A 14583-nucleotide genomic window follows, 5' to 3' on the forward strand; every position below is an offset into this window, starting at 1 on the left:
ATATGTAGATAGAAAGATAATTCTGTCTCTCTGTTACATATCTAAAAATTCATCAACATTTATCTCCCTATGATCTCCCTCTCTCTATACATATCTATTAATTCTATCTCACTATGATATATCTATTTTCTTTCTATCTATCTATCTATCTATCTATCTATCTATCTATCTATCTATCTATCTATAATCTATATACCTCTCTATCCATTTGTGTATATCTATCTTTCTGCTCGTTTTTAATCTTTACATATCTATCTATCTATCTATCTATAGATAGATAAATAGATAGATATAGATAGATAGATAGATAGATAGATAGATAGATAGATAGATAGATAGATAGATAGATAGATAGATAGATAGATAGAAAGATAGATATACAGTGGTGTGAAAAAGTGTTTGCCCGCTTCCTCATTTCCTGTTCCTTTGCATGTTTGTCACACTTAAGTGTTTTGGAACATCAAACCAATTTAAACAATAGTCAAGGACAACACAAGTAAACACAAAATGCAATTTGTAAATGAAGGTGTTTATTATTAAAGGTGAAAAAAAATCCAAACCATCATGGCCCTGTGTGAAAAAGTGATTGCCCCCCTTGTTAAAACATACTATAACTGTGGTTGTCCACACCTGAGTTCAATTTCTCTAGCCACACCCAGGCCTGATTATTGCCACACCTGTTCACAATCAAGGCATCACTTAAATAGGAGCTGCTTGACACAGTAAGGTCCACCAGAAGATCCTTAAAAGCTACACATCATGCCGAGACCCAAAGAAATTCAGGAACAATTGAGAAAGAAAGTAATTGAGATCTATCAGTCTGGAAAGGGTTATAAAGCCATTTCCAAAGCTTTGGGAATCCAGCGAACCACAGTGAGAGCCATTATCCACAAATGGCGAAAACATGGAACAGTGGTGAACCTTCCCAGGAGTGGCCGGCCGCCCAAAATTACCCCAAGAGCGCAGCGACGACTCATCCAAGAGGTCACAAAAGACCCCACAACAACGTCCAAGGAACTGCAGGCCTCACTTGCCTCAGTTAAGGTCAGCGTTCATGCCTCCACCATCAGGAAAAGACTGGGCAAAAATGGCCTGCATGGCAGAGTTCCAAGGAGAAAACCACTGCTGAGCAAAAAGAACATCAAAGCTCGTCTCAATTTCTCCACAACACATCTTGATGATCCCCAAGACTTTTGGGACAACATTCTGTGGACCGATGAGACAAAAGTGGAACTCTTTGGAAGGTGTGTGTCCAAGTATATCTGGCGTAGAAGGAACACTGCATTTCATAAAAAGAACATTATACCAACAGTAAAATATGGTGGTGGTAGTGTGATGGTCTGGGGCTGTTTTGCTGCTTCAGAACCTGGAAGACTTGCCGTGATAAAAGGAACTATGAATTCTGCTGTCTACCAAGAGATCCTGAAGGAGAATGTCCAACCATCTGTTCGTGTACTCAAGCTGAAACGAACTTGGGTTCTGCAGCAGGACAATGATCCTAAACACACCAGCAAGTCCACCACCGAATGGCTGAAGAAAAACAAAATGAAGACTTTGGAGTGGCCTAGCCAAAGTCCTGACCTGAATCCTATTGAGATGTTGTGGTATGACCTTAAAAAGGCCGTTCATGCTCGAAAACCCTCTAATGTAACTGAATTAGGACAATTCTGCAAAGATGAGTGGGCCAAAATTCCTCCAGGACGCTGTAAAAGCCTCATTGCACGTTATCGCAAACGCTTGGTTGCAGTTGTTGCTGCTAAGGGTGGCCCAACCAGTTATTAGGTTTAGGGGGCAATCACTTTTTCACACAGGGCCATGATGGTTTGGATTTTTTTTCACCTTTAATAATAAACACCTTCATTTACAAATTGCATTTTGTGTTTACTTGTGTTGTCCTTGACTATTGTTTAAATTGGTTTGATGTTCCGAAACACTTAAGTGTGACAAACATGCAAAGGAACAGGAAATGAGGAAGGGGGCAAACACTTTTTCACACCACTGTAGATAGATAGATATAGATAGATAGATAGATAGATAGATAGATAGATAGATAGATAGATAGATAGATAGATAGATAGATAGATAGATAGATATCGCTCTATCTCTCTTTTACCTCTCTATTAATCCATCAAGATTTCTATTACATATCTATTAATCGTCAATATGTATCTCACTCTTATATACTTCTATCTATCTATTCATCTGTTTATATCTTTCCATCCATCTATCTTTATTTATCTACATTAGTTTATATAAAGCTTTCTATCCATCCAGGTTTATCTATCTACTTTTTTTGTATCTCTCTTATCAGTCTGTCTTCGTTTCATCCTATATTATCTAATATGTATGTCCTATAACTGACATATATCTATGTTACTCTCTCCAGAAATAGTTCTATTGTATAACAAAGCATTTTTGTTGTGTGTTGTACCTGAGAGTATTTGTGGCTTTGGGTTAATTGTGTTTATTGCATTTCATATGCTATGGCTTCACCTGTATTTGTATGTGGAATATAAAGTGAAAATGAATATGGTGCTATTACGTGCATTGTAATGCATTGAGGAGCACAGGAGATGTCAGGCAATAATTTGCTAATTGTGGAGAGGAGCCGCAGTGCTCCAGAGATATCACTGACTTATCTGAAGTTAGGATCCGACCTTTCCATCTTAGCACTGGAGACAGATGTCAATTAAATATGTATAATTGTCTGAGTGGCTGTATATTTACTATAAGAACTTACCGATATATATATATATATATATATACACGTTATTATTTATTGTGGCGTTTTTAAATATGTCTGCTCTTAATTTCTACATTATCATCAGGATCACAACAAATAGATTGATGCTGAGGTGCCTAAATTCAAACCTTTAATTCACTTATTTATGTGGCCTTTTCCTCCAATCTGATCAGTTAATAAATCGGTTGCACTTTCAGGAACTATGGTGGTGTTGGCTTACTAAAGGCAAATAGGCTGTTCAGTATGCAAGGGAATTTGCCCTGAATTTGGGATTGAGGGGAAGCTCTGCTGACCTTCATCACCCAATCATGCACAATACTAAAATACTAGTGATTTTTTTAAAAAAAGAAGCAAATTCCTTCCCAAAAGTAGCCTATTTGCCTTTAGCAAATCAATGAAATGTCTGTCTCTTGGACTCTGATTGCATTAACAAACCTTTGCACAACTAACATTTTAACTATACTTAAATGTACGTCCATAGTCTATGTAAGACTTCCAGAGAAGTCGAATGAATATTTTATTTCATTGTATCCAAAAAAAAGAGTATTTGTTTTAATTTACAGACAATATAAAAACTGCATATGCTTTAGTGCTTCTTTAGGGCCCCCTCTCTCTTTCCCACTTGTCGCACCCCAGGGATAGTAAAGTCTTTGGTTATTCATAACTAACAGCAGCTTACACAGTGCAGAGAAGAGAAGGTGATCCCTGTATCAGTCCGATCCTTTCATTTTTAAATCTACATCAGAAATAGTGAGAGCTTAAATCTGATTGGCTCTGGCCAACGCCCCACTCTTCTCCCCCCTGCTTGTGTGGCATGTCCTCTGTTAGTGATGAGCACATGTTAATAAATGATCTAATCGAATGAATTTAAAAACCACCACAGCAAAAAAATCTCTTCATCTAATAAAAGAGGAAAAAAGATTAATACTGAAACATGTATGGATTATTAACCCAATCTCTTTCACATATCAAGTCACAAAGCTGACACATCAGGGTAAGAATACTAAAAATAATATGTAAAAAAAAAAAAAAAGTTAAATAAAAAAAAAAAAGTTAAATAAAAAAAGTTTCTTTTTTAGTCCAATGAAATATATGATAATACATGACGAAATGCAGATTCTTATCCCCCATGATAAAGCTTTGTGAATTGAGCCTGATAAAGCTTTGTGAATTGAGCCTGATAAAGCTTTGTGAATTGAGCCTGATAATGATATAGAAGTAAAGAAGCACTGTATAATGGGCAGGAACATGAATCCCTTTTGTAAAGTATCTTGCATATAGACGAATTGAATTAGATAAATGGTGTGGGTTCAAGTTTTTTTTTTTTTTTTTCTTAAAAAGGTACAAAAATAAGTGTACATGCTGTAGGCAGATAATAGTAAGATATAATAATAATTATTAAAAAATAAATCTTCCCCTTCCCTTACAGTGATAGGTCAGAAACACAAACTGACACATTATTAATTCCTCGTTGTGGCTTTGTGATATGGAAGAAGAAGAAGTTGATCGCCTTGCGACAGTTTGTAGCAATGTGCGCCATATTATACGTCCCCATCAGTAAGGCTGTAGTATTTGCCGGGATTGGGGAAGCACAGGTAGGGAATGGTGCTCCCAGGGTAGATGACAGGGAAGGGCATTGGCAAGACGCACCTATTCAAGAAGGAATTGTCTTTGTAGAGGACTGAGAGATCCCCAGCAGTTTCCCCTGATCCGGGACCCTCCAGTTCTGCTGACATTTGTCTTTTCAGCTTGTTCCTTCTGTTCTGGAACCAGATTTTCACCTGAGTCTCAGTCAATTGCAAGGAGTTCGCTAAACAGGCTCGCTCGGCGCTGCTGAGATAGCGCTTCATGTCGAAGGTGGACTCCAGCTGGAAGATCTGGCTCTTGGAGAAGATGGTCCGGGTCTTCTTCTTGGCCAGGAGCTTGCTTTTTTTACCGAGCTGATCGGGCGACGGTGGGGAGCCATCCACCAAGCTGTCAGCGAGGTCTGCCCTGTAAGGTAAGTCTCTGTGCTTTGAGGACTGCTCGGTGCAGTAGTTAAGGCTTTGGGTGGAGGTCAGGAGGCATCTGGTGTCTGCAAATAAAACCCCCCAAAAAACAAAAAGAAATAAAGGTCATGTAAACTGTAACAATATATTTCTCTTATTTCCTCCCTTTAATCAGGTAAATATAAAATGTTTTGTTATATCTGTACAAATAAGTAGCTAGAAATCTTGTGAGCTAATAATTATAATTTTCTAACATTATAAAACATTTTATTATAATATAGATAGATAGATAGATAGATAGATAGATAGATAGATAGATAGATAGATAGATAGATAGATTAAAACAGCTGCGCCTTATTAAACTGGTAACTGTATCTCAAAAACCTTCCATGCAGCGTAAAAAAGTTGTACCCACCTATAAAACTCCCCACTTTACACTTGTGCTCTTTGCATTTAGACTGTTATCACTTAGCAATGCTTCTTCTATAGCCATGGACTACAAAACACATCCCTCTGTTATGGAGAAGAGAAAGAGGTGTTGTGTAGTCCTGACACTATCTTAAAAACGTTCCTAGCAGCAAAAAAAGGTGTACCCCCTATAAACACCCCGATTTACACTTGTGCTCTTTGCTTCTAGACTGTTATGACTTATCAATGCTTCTTCTATAGCCATGGACTACAAAACACCTCCCTCTGTTATGGAGAAGAGAGGGAGATGTTATGTAGTCCTGACACTGTATCTCAAAAACCTTCCCAGCATCAAAAAAAGGTGTACCCCCTATAAAATACTCCAATTTAAACTTATGCTCTTTGCCTCTAGACTTTTATCACTTAGCAATGCTTCTTCTATATCCATGGACTACAAAACACCTCGCTCTGTTGTGGAGAAGAAATGGAGGAGTTATGTAGTCCTGACGCTGTATCTCAAAAACTTCCCAACAGCTACCAAAAAAGGTGCACCCTTATAAAACACCCCAATGTACACTTTTAATTATACTTTTTCTGCACTCTATGCATCTGCACTGTTATCAGTTAGCACTGTTACTTCTATATCTATGAACTACAAACACCTCCCTCTGTTATGGAGAAGAGAGGGAGATGTTATGTAGCCCTGACACTGGAACTTCTCAGCAGCTACTAAAAAGGGTGTACCCCTATAAAACACCCCAATGCACACTTTTAATTATAATTGTGTGTACTCTCTATCTCTGGAATGTTATTAGTTAGCTCTTCCTTCTATATCTATGAACTACAAAACACCTCCCTCTGTTATGGAGAAGAGAGGTAGGTAATGGTATTATGTAGTCCTGATACAATGACACTTCCTGTCCTAGGGTGACAATGCTGCTCAGTAGAGTTGTCACCTTAGAACAGGAAGTAAGTTCATGGCATGATTGCCAGGTTTAAAAAAAATGAAGAAAACTAATGCAGCCAACACATATAAAAATTGGTAAGCTGCAATACATTTTCAAATTGATATCATAGTAATGAAGGAGACAGCAATGGTGATCTCACTGGTGATGCAGATGTGATCAGCACTAAAAACATGTTATTTTAGGCCAATATTTCTGCACTATAATCTACTGTATAGAATGTACTTTTCTGGAATTCTACAGACTTCCCCAGCTCTTCAAAAAAACAAAACTATGGCTGCAGATCACCAGCTTCTATAAACTGCATCTCCAAGAGGATCATCATCACCAATAATATTATATTATACTATATTAATTTTACTGTTATTAGATGTATCAATGTAATCTATTAGATGAATCGTGTTTCTTATTCACCTAACTTTTCTCTACACCATGTGTAGGCCAGGCTAGCCAAAAGTGAAGGTGACAGGAATAGGGGCAATTTATAGGGCAAAGGTGTGTGTGTGTGTGTGTGTGTGTGGGGGGGGGGTTGATTGCAACAAAGGGGTATTTATTTTATGATTTATGTATTTATTTTGAAAGATGCAACCAGTTGCAAGCACCCCTGGCTGATTTTTTCCCAAACATTCTCACTTCTGTTAAACATCTTGACCTGATGTTCATATAATAAATACTGCATATATATATATATATATAATATTATCTATCTATCTATCTATCTATCTATCTATCTATCTATCTATCTATCTATCTATCTATCTATCTATCTATCTTATTTATTTATTTTCTCCTTACTGGTCCTGCGCCCTTCATAGAACATGAGAACTTGATAACTGCAAACATTTCCAGCAGACATAACTTATTTTACCTTACATTAAAAAAATGTGAAATAGCTATACGTGCACGGTATTTACACAGTATCAGCTGTATTATTTCAATAAATTTGTATATAACATTTTCAACGGATTGGTGGACCCATTTTCATGATCGTCAGTAAATGGGATCAGAGTTCAGTCATATACACATATCGGTTAATGGGGGTCTATGCCCAATAATAAAAACCTCTCTTTACTGACCTAAGGCTTCGTGAGCTCAGCCTGCTTCAGCTGAGACTTGTAGTTCCCCAGCAGCTGTAGGACCTCAGGCTAGCTTAATCCTGGATTAGTGTAAAGTGTGGGAGTCCCCCATATGGTCATTAGTGTATATGGTCCTAGATTCCGGGGTCCCAGCTGTACTGATTCCCAGCCATCAGATGCTCTGTCCTGGGGACACCAACTTTAACCCAATAGCTGCCGGGGAGTTTATACCATTGTATGATCAGCTAATGAAATCTCAGTTCGTGATGTCATAAAGATCAATTCATATCTCCAATATTTCTCATGCAAAGTATTCTAGTTTTACATAATAGCATGAATATATATATATATATATATATATATATATATATATATATATATATAAAAGCACTGCAAGTCAATTTTTTGTTGTTATCGCTATATATATATATATATATATATATATATATATATATATATATATATATATATATATATATATATAGCACAATCATACGGTATACCACAACTATCAATTTATCTATCTATCTATCTAAATGTATATATCGATTTTTATTCATTTATTTTATTTAAGGGTGGAGAGCACCAACAGGCAAAGATAGTGTTCCATCCAGGTGGCATGTCCCAAAAAACACCAAAAGTGGGTATGGATGCCTGAAGTATTCTTTAATAGAAGCTATAAATTATGCTCTCTCTGCTATATCCCCTTTGTATTCTTTATCCCCTTGAAATATATATCTACTTGAAAAATATACATGTATATATTTATATATGTTTGCGTGTGTTACATTGTTACCTATAGGAGTTTCTGTAGTATTACAATAATTAATTACATTCATATCTTGCTACAAAATAAGTGAACACTGCATTGAACAATTAGAGGTACCCAGTGTCATATAAATGACTTGTATATAGTATGTAATATAGTAAAGCTAAAGCATTACAATAGTTACATACATAGTTGCTAAAAATAAGTGAACATTGACTGCATTGAATAATTAGATGCATAGCAGTGTTATATAAATGACTTATATATAGCACAATACATCTATATCTTAGGGGGGGGGATTTACTAAAACTGGAGCACTCTGAATCTGGTGCAGCTGTACAGGGTGGCCAATCAGCTTCTAATTTCAGCTTGTTCAATTAAGCTTTACCCATGATACCTGGAAGCTGATTGGTTTCTATGCGGAGCTGCACCAGATTTTGCACTCTCCAGTTTTAGTAAATCAACCCCTAAGTATCTACAGCATAACATACATATCATGCTGATAAAAAAAAGCGAACAGCTTGCACATTGAATCAATGGATGAATGATAGTGTAATGTAAATAACTTATAAATAGTATAATATAGTAAGAGTATCTATAGCCTTGGATAGGTGTGTAGGTATGTGTATGTATATACCGGCACACCCCACTTTAAAGTACACAATGGGGTTTATTTACTAAAGCTGGAAAGTGAAAAATCAGGCTCACTTCTGCATAGAAACCAATGAGCTTCTAACCTCAGCTTGTTCTTCAATTAAGCTTTGGTAATAAAACCTGGAAGCTCATTGGTTTCTATGCAGAAGTGAGCCTGATTTTGCACTTTAGTAAATAAACCCAATTGTGTACTTAAAAGTGGGGTATGTCTGTGTATATATATATATATATATTGGTAAATAAGTGAACACTGCAGTGATGGTGATAGTGTAATGTAAATAACTTATATATAGAATTGAATATGTGTGTGTGTGTGTGTATATATATATATATATATATATATATATATATATATATATATATATATATATATATATATATATATATATATATGTGTGTGTGTGTGTGTGTGTAAATAAGTGAACACTGCAGTGAATTAACAGATGAGTGATAGTGTGATATACATAACTGTATGGATATTAGATTATGACAATAAACATTAAAAGAATACTATGAAATATACGAAATCCCTGGAGCAATGCATTACATTTGCACCAGAATATGAAGGTTACATTGTACCCACAGTGACTAGAGTGTAGATGGTACCATTGGCCATGCCAATGCATGCATAGATGGGTGACAGCCCTGTGTATAAAATGATTGATGGCAATGTGTTATTCTTATTATTCTCTGCGCTCCTCTGTGTACCTTGTGTGGTCAGTAAGGGGCCCCTCTTGTCCTCTGTGGCCCCCCGCTCCTCCTCCGGCTCCGCCGAGTGTTTGCACAGCTCTCTGCTGTCATCTATGGTCCTCTCTATGAAGTCCCTCTGTGTTTTGCTGCCGTCGGATCTCCTGGAGTTTAACTTGAGGATGCTGTCGATGGTGAAGTTTAAGGAGAGGGGTTTGCAGGCATCTTGGCTTTTACTCATGGTGGGGCGGCGGGGTTAGCGCTCTGGATGGGGGTGCTGGACCTAGAGAGCGCCGAGCACAGGGAGCTGCATCGCCTGCACAGCGCTATGGTCTAGGAGAGCTGCATCGCCCGCACAGCTATGCTATGGATAGGAGAGCATGTAGAGTCCCAGGCAGACAAGAGACAGGAAGGCAAGCACAGCCAGCTCTCCCATTACATGACACAGAGTGGAGGAGGGGCAAGCACTGCACTCTATGCACTGACACTGCACACTGAAGGATTATTTGGGGTGAAAGGAAAGAGGACACAGACACCAATGTGAGAAAAGCACGTATTATCCGCTTTATATTCAGCCAAAAGCTCTTCTGATTGTTTAATAAGCTTTTAAGTGGTCAGATGTAGAATCATTAATGCGACACACTTGGGTTGCTTTACTAAAGGAGTAGAGCATGTGCACATTGCAAGGGGATATTTTCTTAGTTTGGGGAATGTGGTCAAAATTAATTTTGTAAAGAATACCCGACCGTGCAAGGAAACAATAAAAAATAAATTAAAAATAATTTTTTTTCTGCTTGTACATGATTGGATAATAGAAGTGAATACCTTCACTTATAATATATCTATACACTTAGGGCCAAATTTATACCTTGGCCCTTTAGGTTGGGGGGGGAAGGCTCATACACAGAGTTTGTTCACTTTCTTCTTTTTTTTTTTTTGAAAAGCCTGTGGCGTGTGAAACCCACCCAAAAACTCTACCCGGTGGCAAAAAAGTGCACACACATAAAGAGTGACACAAAAATTGCAGCAGGGGCTACATGGCCCTCCCTAGGAAGGACCTTACCCTGATCCCCCAAGGCATTAGGCTCCAGATGGGGACTGAGGTACTTCACTGGGTCCATCTGGCCGAAACCAGATGGACCCCCTTTCCCTTGGAAGGTCTGCCGAAACAGACCCACCCAAGTACTTGGTGGGACTCCCCTGAAGGGAGACCCCCATGAGAGAGGATGAACCAAGCCAGAAGGCCATATCCACCCCCTCCCAAGACTTTCAGGATAGGCCCGAGAGCCCACACCCTACTAATCACACTGTGACAAAACATGTAACACATTCAACAAAAAAATACAAAAAAGAGACAAACACGAGGAATAAATAAAAGAAAAGTGCGGGAGAAGGAAGCGGGAGAAGTGAAAGTGGCCATTGTGCAATACAATGGCCGGCCCTTTGGCCAAAAATAAAAAATTCCACTGGTCCTAGCCAAAAGGCTTGGCCCTAGAAGCAGGTGCGAAAAAAGTGTGTATGGTGAAGTGACCATGGTGCCAGTAACTCAGAGTGCTCCTTAACACTTGCGAGATTATGGCACCCCTGATCTGCCACTTCAGGGGCACATTCACCACAGGCTTTTCTCTCAACACTGACCAACAGCCCGACTGATGCAGCCCCTTTCCCAGCCGGGAAGGCATCAGAACCCTGAAAGCCTATGGAGAGCCCTGGCCGCAGGGCCGCCATCGCTTCCATTGCTCCCACCTAATTACATTTGGGAAGTACCGGCCAATTCCCCTCAATAACACTGAAAAGGGGCAGACTTTCCTTCCCGAAAGACTGAAAATTACAGAAACCACACAAATCTACCGACTCTTCAGCCGAACCCAGTGGTTCTCCATCCCCATGAGGAGACTTCCCTTTTGGCTATCTCTAACTGTCCAGGTTACCATTATGCCTAGAAGTTTTGCATAGCCACTGCCACCCTTGATTCACCTCACCGTAGACCAGGGACTGATAGCAAGCGCCACCTCCTGGCAACTGATAAGAACAGATACTACACTTGATCTTCTCTGCCTTTTGGCTAAATTTGCTCACATTAGGCTTTCTCAACCTTTTCAACACAGAGGAACCCTTGAAATAACTTTCCAGTCTCAGGAAACAAAGGGATTCCCTGAGACCCCATGATACATTATTGTGAGAGTCAGTGGGAAGAATGTTCCTTACACATAGCGCCAGGACCAGATCATCCAGCGCCCAGGGAAAAGATGCCAAATTGTGCCCCATTCCTCTAATTATGTGTGAGCTTGTAAAGAGGTGGGGGAGAGAGAGCACAGCCCACACCTCCTCCCAGCTCTCTTCTCCTCACCTTGCTTCCAGTGCCAGGCTGACAGAAGTCGAGATGTCGCTGTCACTATTTCTGACATCTTATTTTTTCATTATTTAGTATTTTTTTCTTTTATTGTTTTTTATTATTTTTGTATAGAGGGGCCCAGGGCAGTTACTTTTTTTTTGCCCCTAAATCCAACACTGTATACAGACATACCCCACTTTTAAGTACACATTGGGGTTTATTTACTAAAGCTGGAAAGTGCAAAATCAGGCTCACTTCTGCATAGAAACCAATGAGCTTCCAAGTTTTATTATCAAAGCTTAATTGAACAAGCTGGGATTAGAAGCTCATTGGTTTCATTGCAGAAGTGAGCCTGATTTTGCACTATCCAGCTTTAGTAAATAAACCCCACTGTGTAGTTAAAAGTGGGGTATGTTTGTACACTGATAGACTGAACAAAAACATCTAACTGATTCCTCCATACAGGTTATATACTTCTGATGGACAAATATCTTGCTGCAGATATTGTATTTTAGCAGCTGGCCACTCCAGATGTCAAAATACCTGAACAGTGCCTGCTTCTGATTAGATGAGGAAATTCCCTTTCAAACTGAAAATTTGCTTTAGTAAATTGACATCACTGACGTTTAGGTATGCTCAGTGGCGGCCCGTCCATAGAGGGCGCCCAGGTGCCGCCCCCCCCCCCCCCCCCTTCTGTAGTAAAAAAGAAAAAAAGAAAAAAGTCCTTTAACAAAGTACACTGTGGCGCCGGACGCAGTGCACTATGGGATGCGCCACGTCAATGCAATCATGAGATTGCAGACATGGCGCTTCATTTGTGGGCTCTTAACCCCCCTTTACGCCGCAATACAAAGCACCGAGTAGCTTCCGCCTGTAAAATCAGTGTGGTTCTATGGGCGGGAGTATTATTTTTCAAATCTCGAGGTCACTTCTAGGTTTCAGACGAAAGGCAGAAGTGACGTCGGCAGCTCCGTTCTTCGGCCCGAGCTGAGCTGCTGGAGAAAAGGTAAGGGAGGGGGGTGAGCTCCAGCACAGCACAGCTGCATCTGTCCCTCTCTTCCCCATTGCCTCCCTCCTCCTTTCTCACACTAACACACGGATTGAAGCCACCTCTGAGTGCCTTCTATACACAGACAGAGACAGAGGGGGAGAAAAATGGACACAGCATCAACAGGACGTGCTAATCTGAGATTATAGGTCTGAATGCAATATGACACTTATTGTGCTAGAAGGGGGGGTTGAATATAAAATTAGACCCCCTTCTAGCACAAATCCTCTCTCCTCCCAAAGTGGCCCCTAGCACATACAGCATCCTCTTCCAGCCCCCCAAATCACTGTGAGTAAGTATCCTTCTTTGATAACTTGCCCCCCTTCCCTCCTTGTTCAAAGAGATGCTGGCTGTTATTAAGGAGACAATCATGGTGTCTGGGATCAGTGGACACAGTGGCTGCGATTTGATGACACAGTGGCTGCGATTTGATGACACAGTGGCTGCGTTTTGGTGACACCATGGCTGCGTTTTAATGACACCGTGGCTGCGTGTGATGACACAGTGACTGCGTTTTAATTACACAGTGGCTGCGATTTGATGACACAGTGGCTGCGTTTTAATGACAACGTGGCTGCGTTTGATGACACAGTGGCTGTGTTTTAATGACACAGTGGGTGCATTTTAATGACACAGTGGCTGTGTTTTGATGACACAGTGGATGCAATTGATGACACAGTGGATGCAATTGATGACACAGTGGATGCAATTGATGACACAGTGGCTGCGTTTTGATAACACAATGGCTGTGATTGATATTTTTTTTCAGAATTTTTCAGTTCGTTTCGTTTGCACCCCCCCTCCCCCTAAAATTTTGAGCACCAGCCACCACTGGGAATGCTATATTTTATATAGTTACATTTGTCCAGCTTGGAAGTAAGTATGTATGTGCAATATCTGTGGGAGCCTCTAGAAGATGGAAAGAACAGAGGCGCCTCTAATGTAGCAATATGGTTACATTTAATGAAGGTACAACATTTAGCAAGTCACATGGTTAATAATTTAAACAGGCACATCTAAGTATGCCGGCATCCAGGGTAAAGCTGTCCACATAGACCGTCCTCCACACCCCGCCGGCTCTCACTGCTGTCAGTCTGCAATCATGACCAGGAAGACTACCCTGCATTAGAGCGATCTGAAAGCAAGACATGCAGCATGGAAGGGAGGACATCAATGGTGGTGCGGAGAACGGTCTATATGGACAGCTTTACCCCCAGATGCCTGCATACTTAGATGTGCCAGTTTTAATCATCAACCATGAGAGTTGCTAAATGTTGTACCTTCATTAAATGTAACCATATTGCTACACTTATGCCGCATACACATGATTGGAAATTCCGACAACAAAACTGTGTTTTTTTTTTTTTTTTCCAAAGGATGTTGGCTCAGACTTGTATTGCATACACATAGTCCCACAAATGTTGTCGGAAATTCTGAAAGTGAGAATGCAGTGATGTACAAGACGTACGACGAGCCGAGAAAAAGGAAGTTCAATAGCCAATGCGGCTTCTTCTGCTTGATTCCAAGCCATGGGCGTCCGCAGGTAGGGGCAAGGGGGGTCAAGTGCCCCCCCCTGGAATCAGGGATGAGATCTTAAATTCAACACATTCCATCCCTATCGGGGTGCGGGCAGCCCACACCCATGTGCAACCCGCCAGTGGGGTGACACCATCAAGGTTCTGCCAAGCCCCCTATCAGTGTAGCATGACTGCGGGCTCTTTTCCGTGCTCAGTCCAGCAGAGAACTCGGCAGGGGTGCTATCAGGTTTACCCCGGTCACCCCCTCCTTTCTCCTGTCAGGGAGAAGAGACGACGGCTCTCACCAGGTTCCTCGCCCAGCTTACGGCCCGCTCTGTTCCTTCCCTATTGGCCATAACTGTTCCTGCCCGCTCTGTTCCTTCCCTATTGGCC

General features: G+C 40.3%; 1 protein-coding gene across 1 annotated transcript; it reads right to left on the reverse strand.

Annotated features, from left to right (window-relative positions):
- Positions 1–3247: 3247 nt before the first annotated feature.
- LOC143975453 (homeobox protein Nkx-3.2-like) lies at positions 3248–9724 on the reverse strand. Its single transcript, XM_077477858.1, has 2 exons — positions 9312–9724; positions 3248–4817 (listed from the first exon to the last, which is right to left on the reverse strand). The coding sequence occupies exons 1-2, from the start codon at positions 9529–9531 to the stop codon at positions 4285–4287; spliced, it is 753 nt and encodes a 250-aa protein (XP_077333984.1). The 5' UTR covers positions 9532–9724; the 3' UTR covers positions 3248–4284.
- Positions 9725–14583: the final 4859 nt, after the last annotated feature.

Source organism: Lithobates pipiens, unplaced genomic scaffold (genome assembly GCF_037356315.1).
Source record: "Lithobates pipiens isolate NorthernLeopardFrog02 unplaced genomic scaffold, aLitPip1_a1.2 Scaffold_13, whole genome shotgun sequence".
Lineage (NCBI taxonomy): Eukaryota > Metazoa > Chordata > Amphibia > Anura > Ranidae > Lithobates > Lithobates pipiens.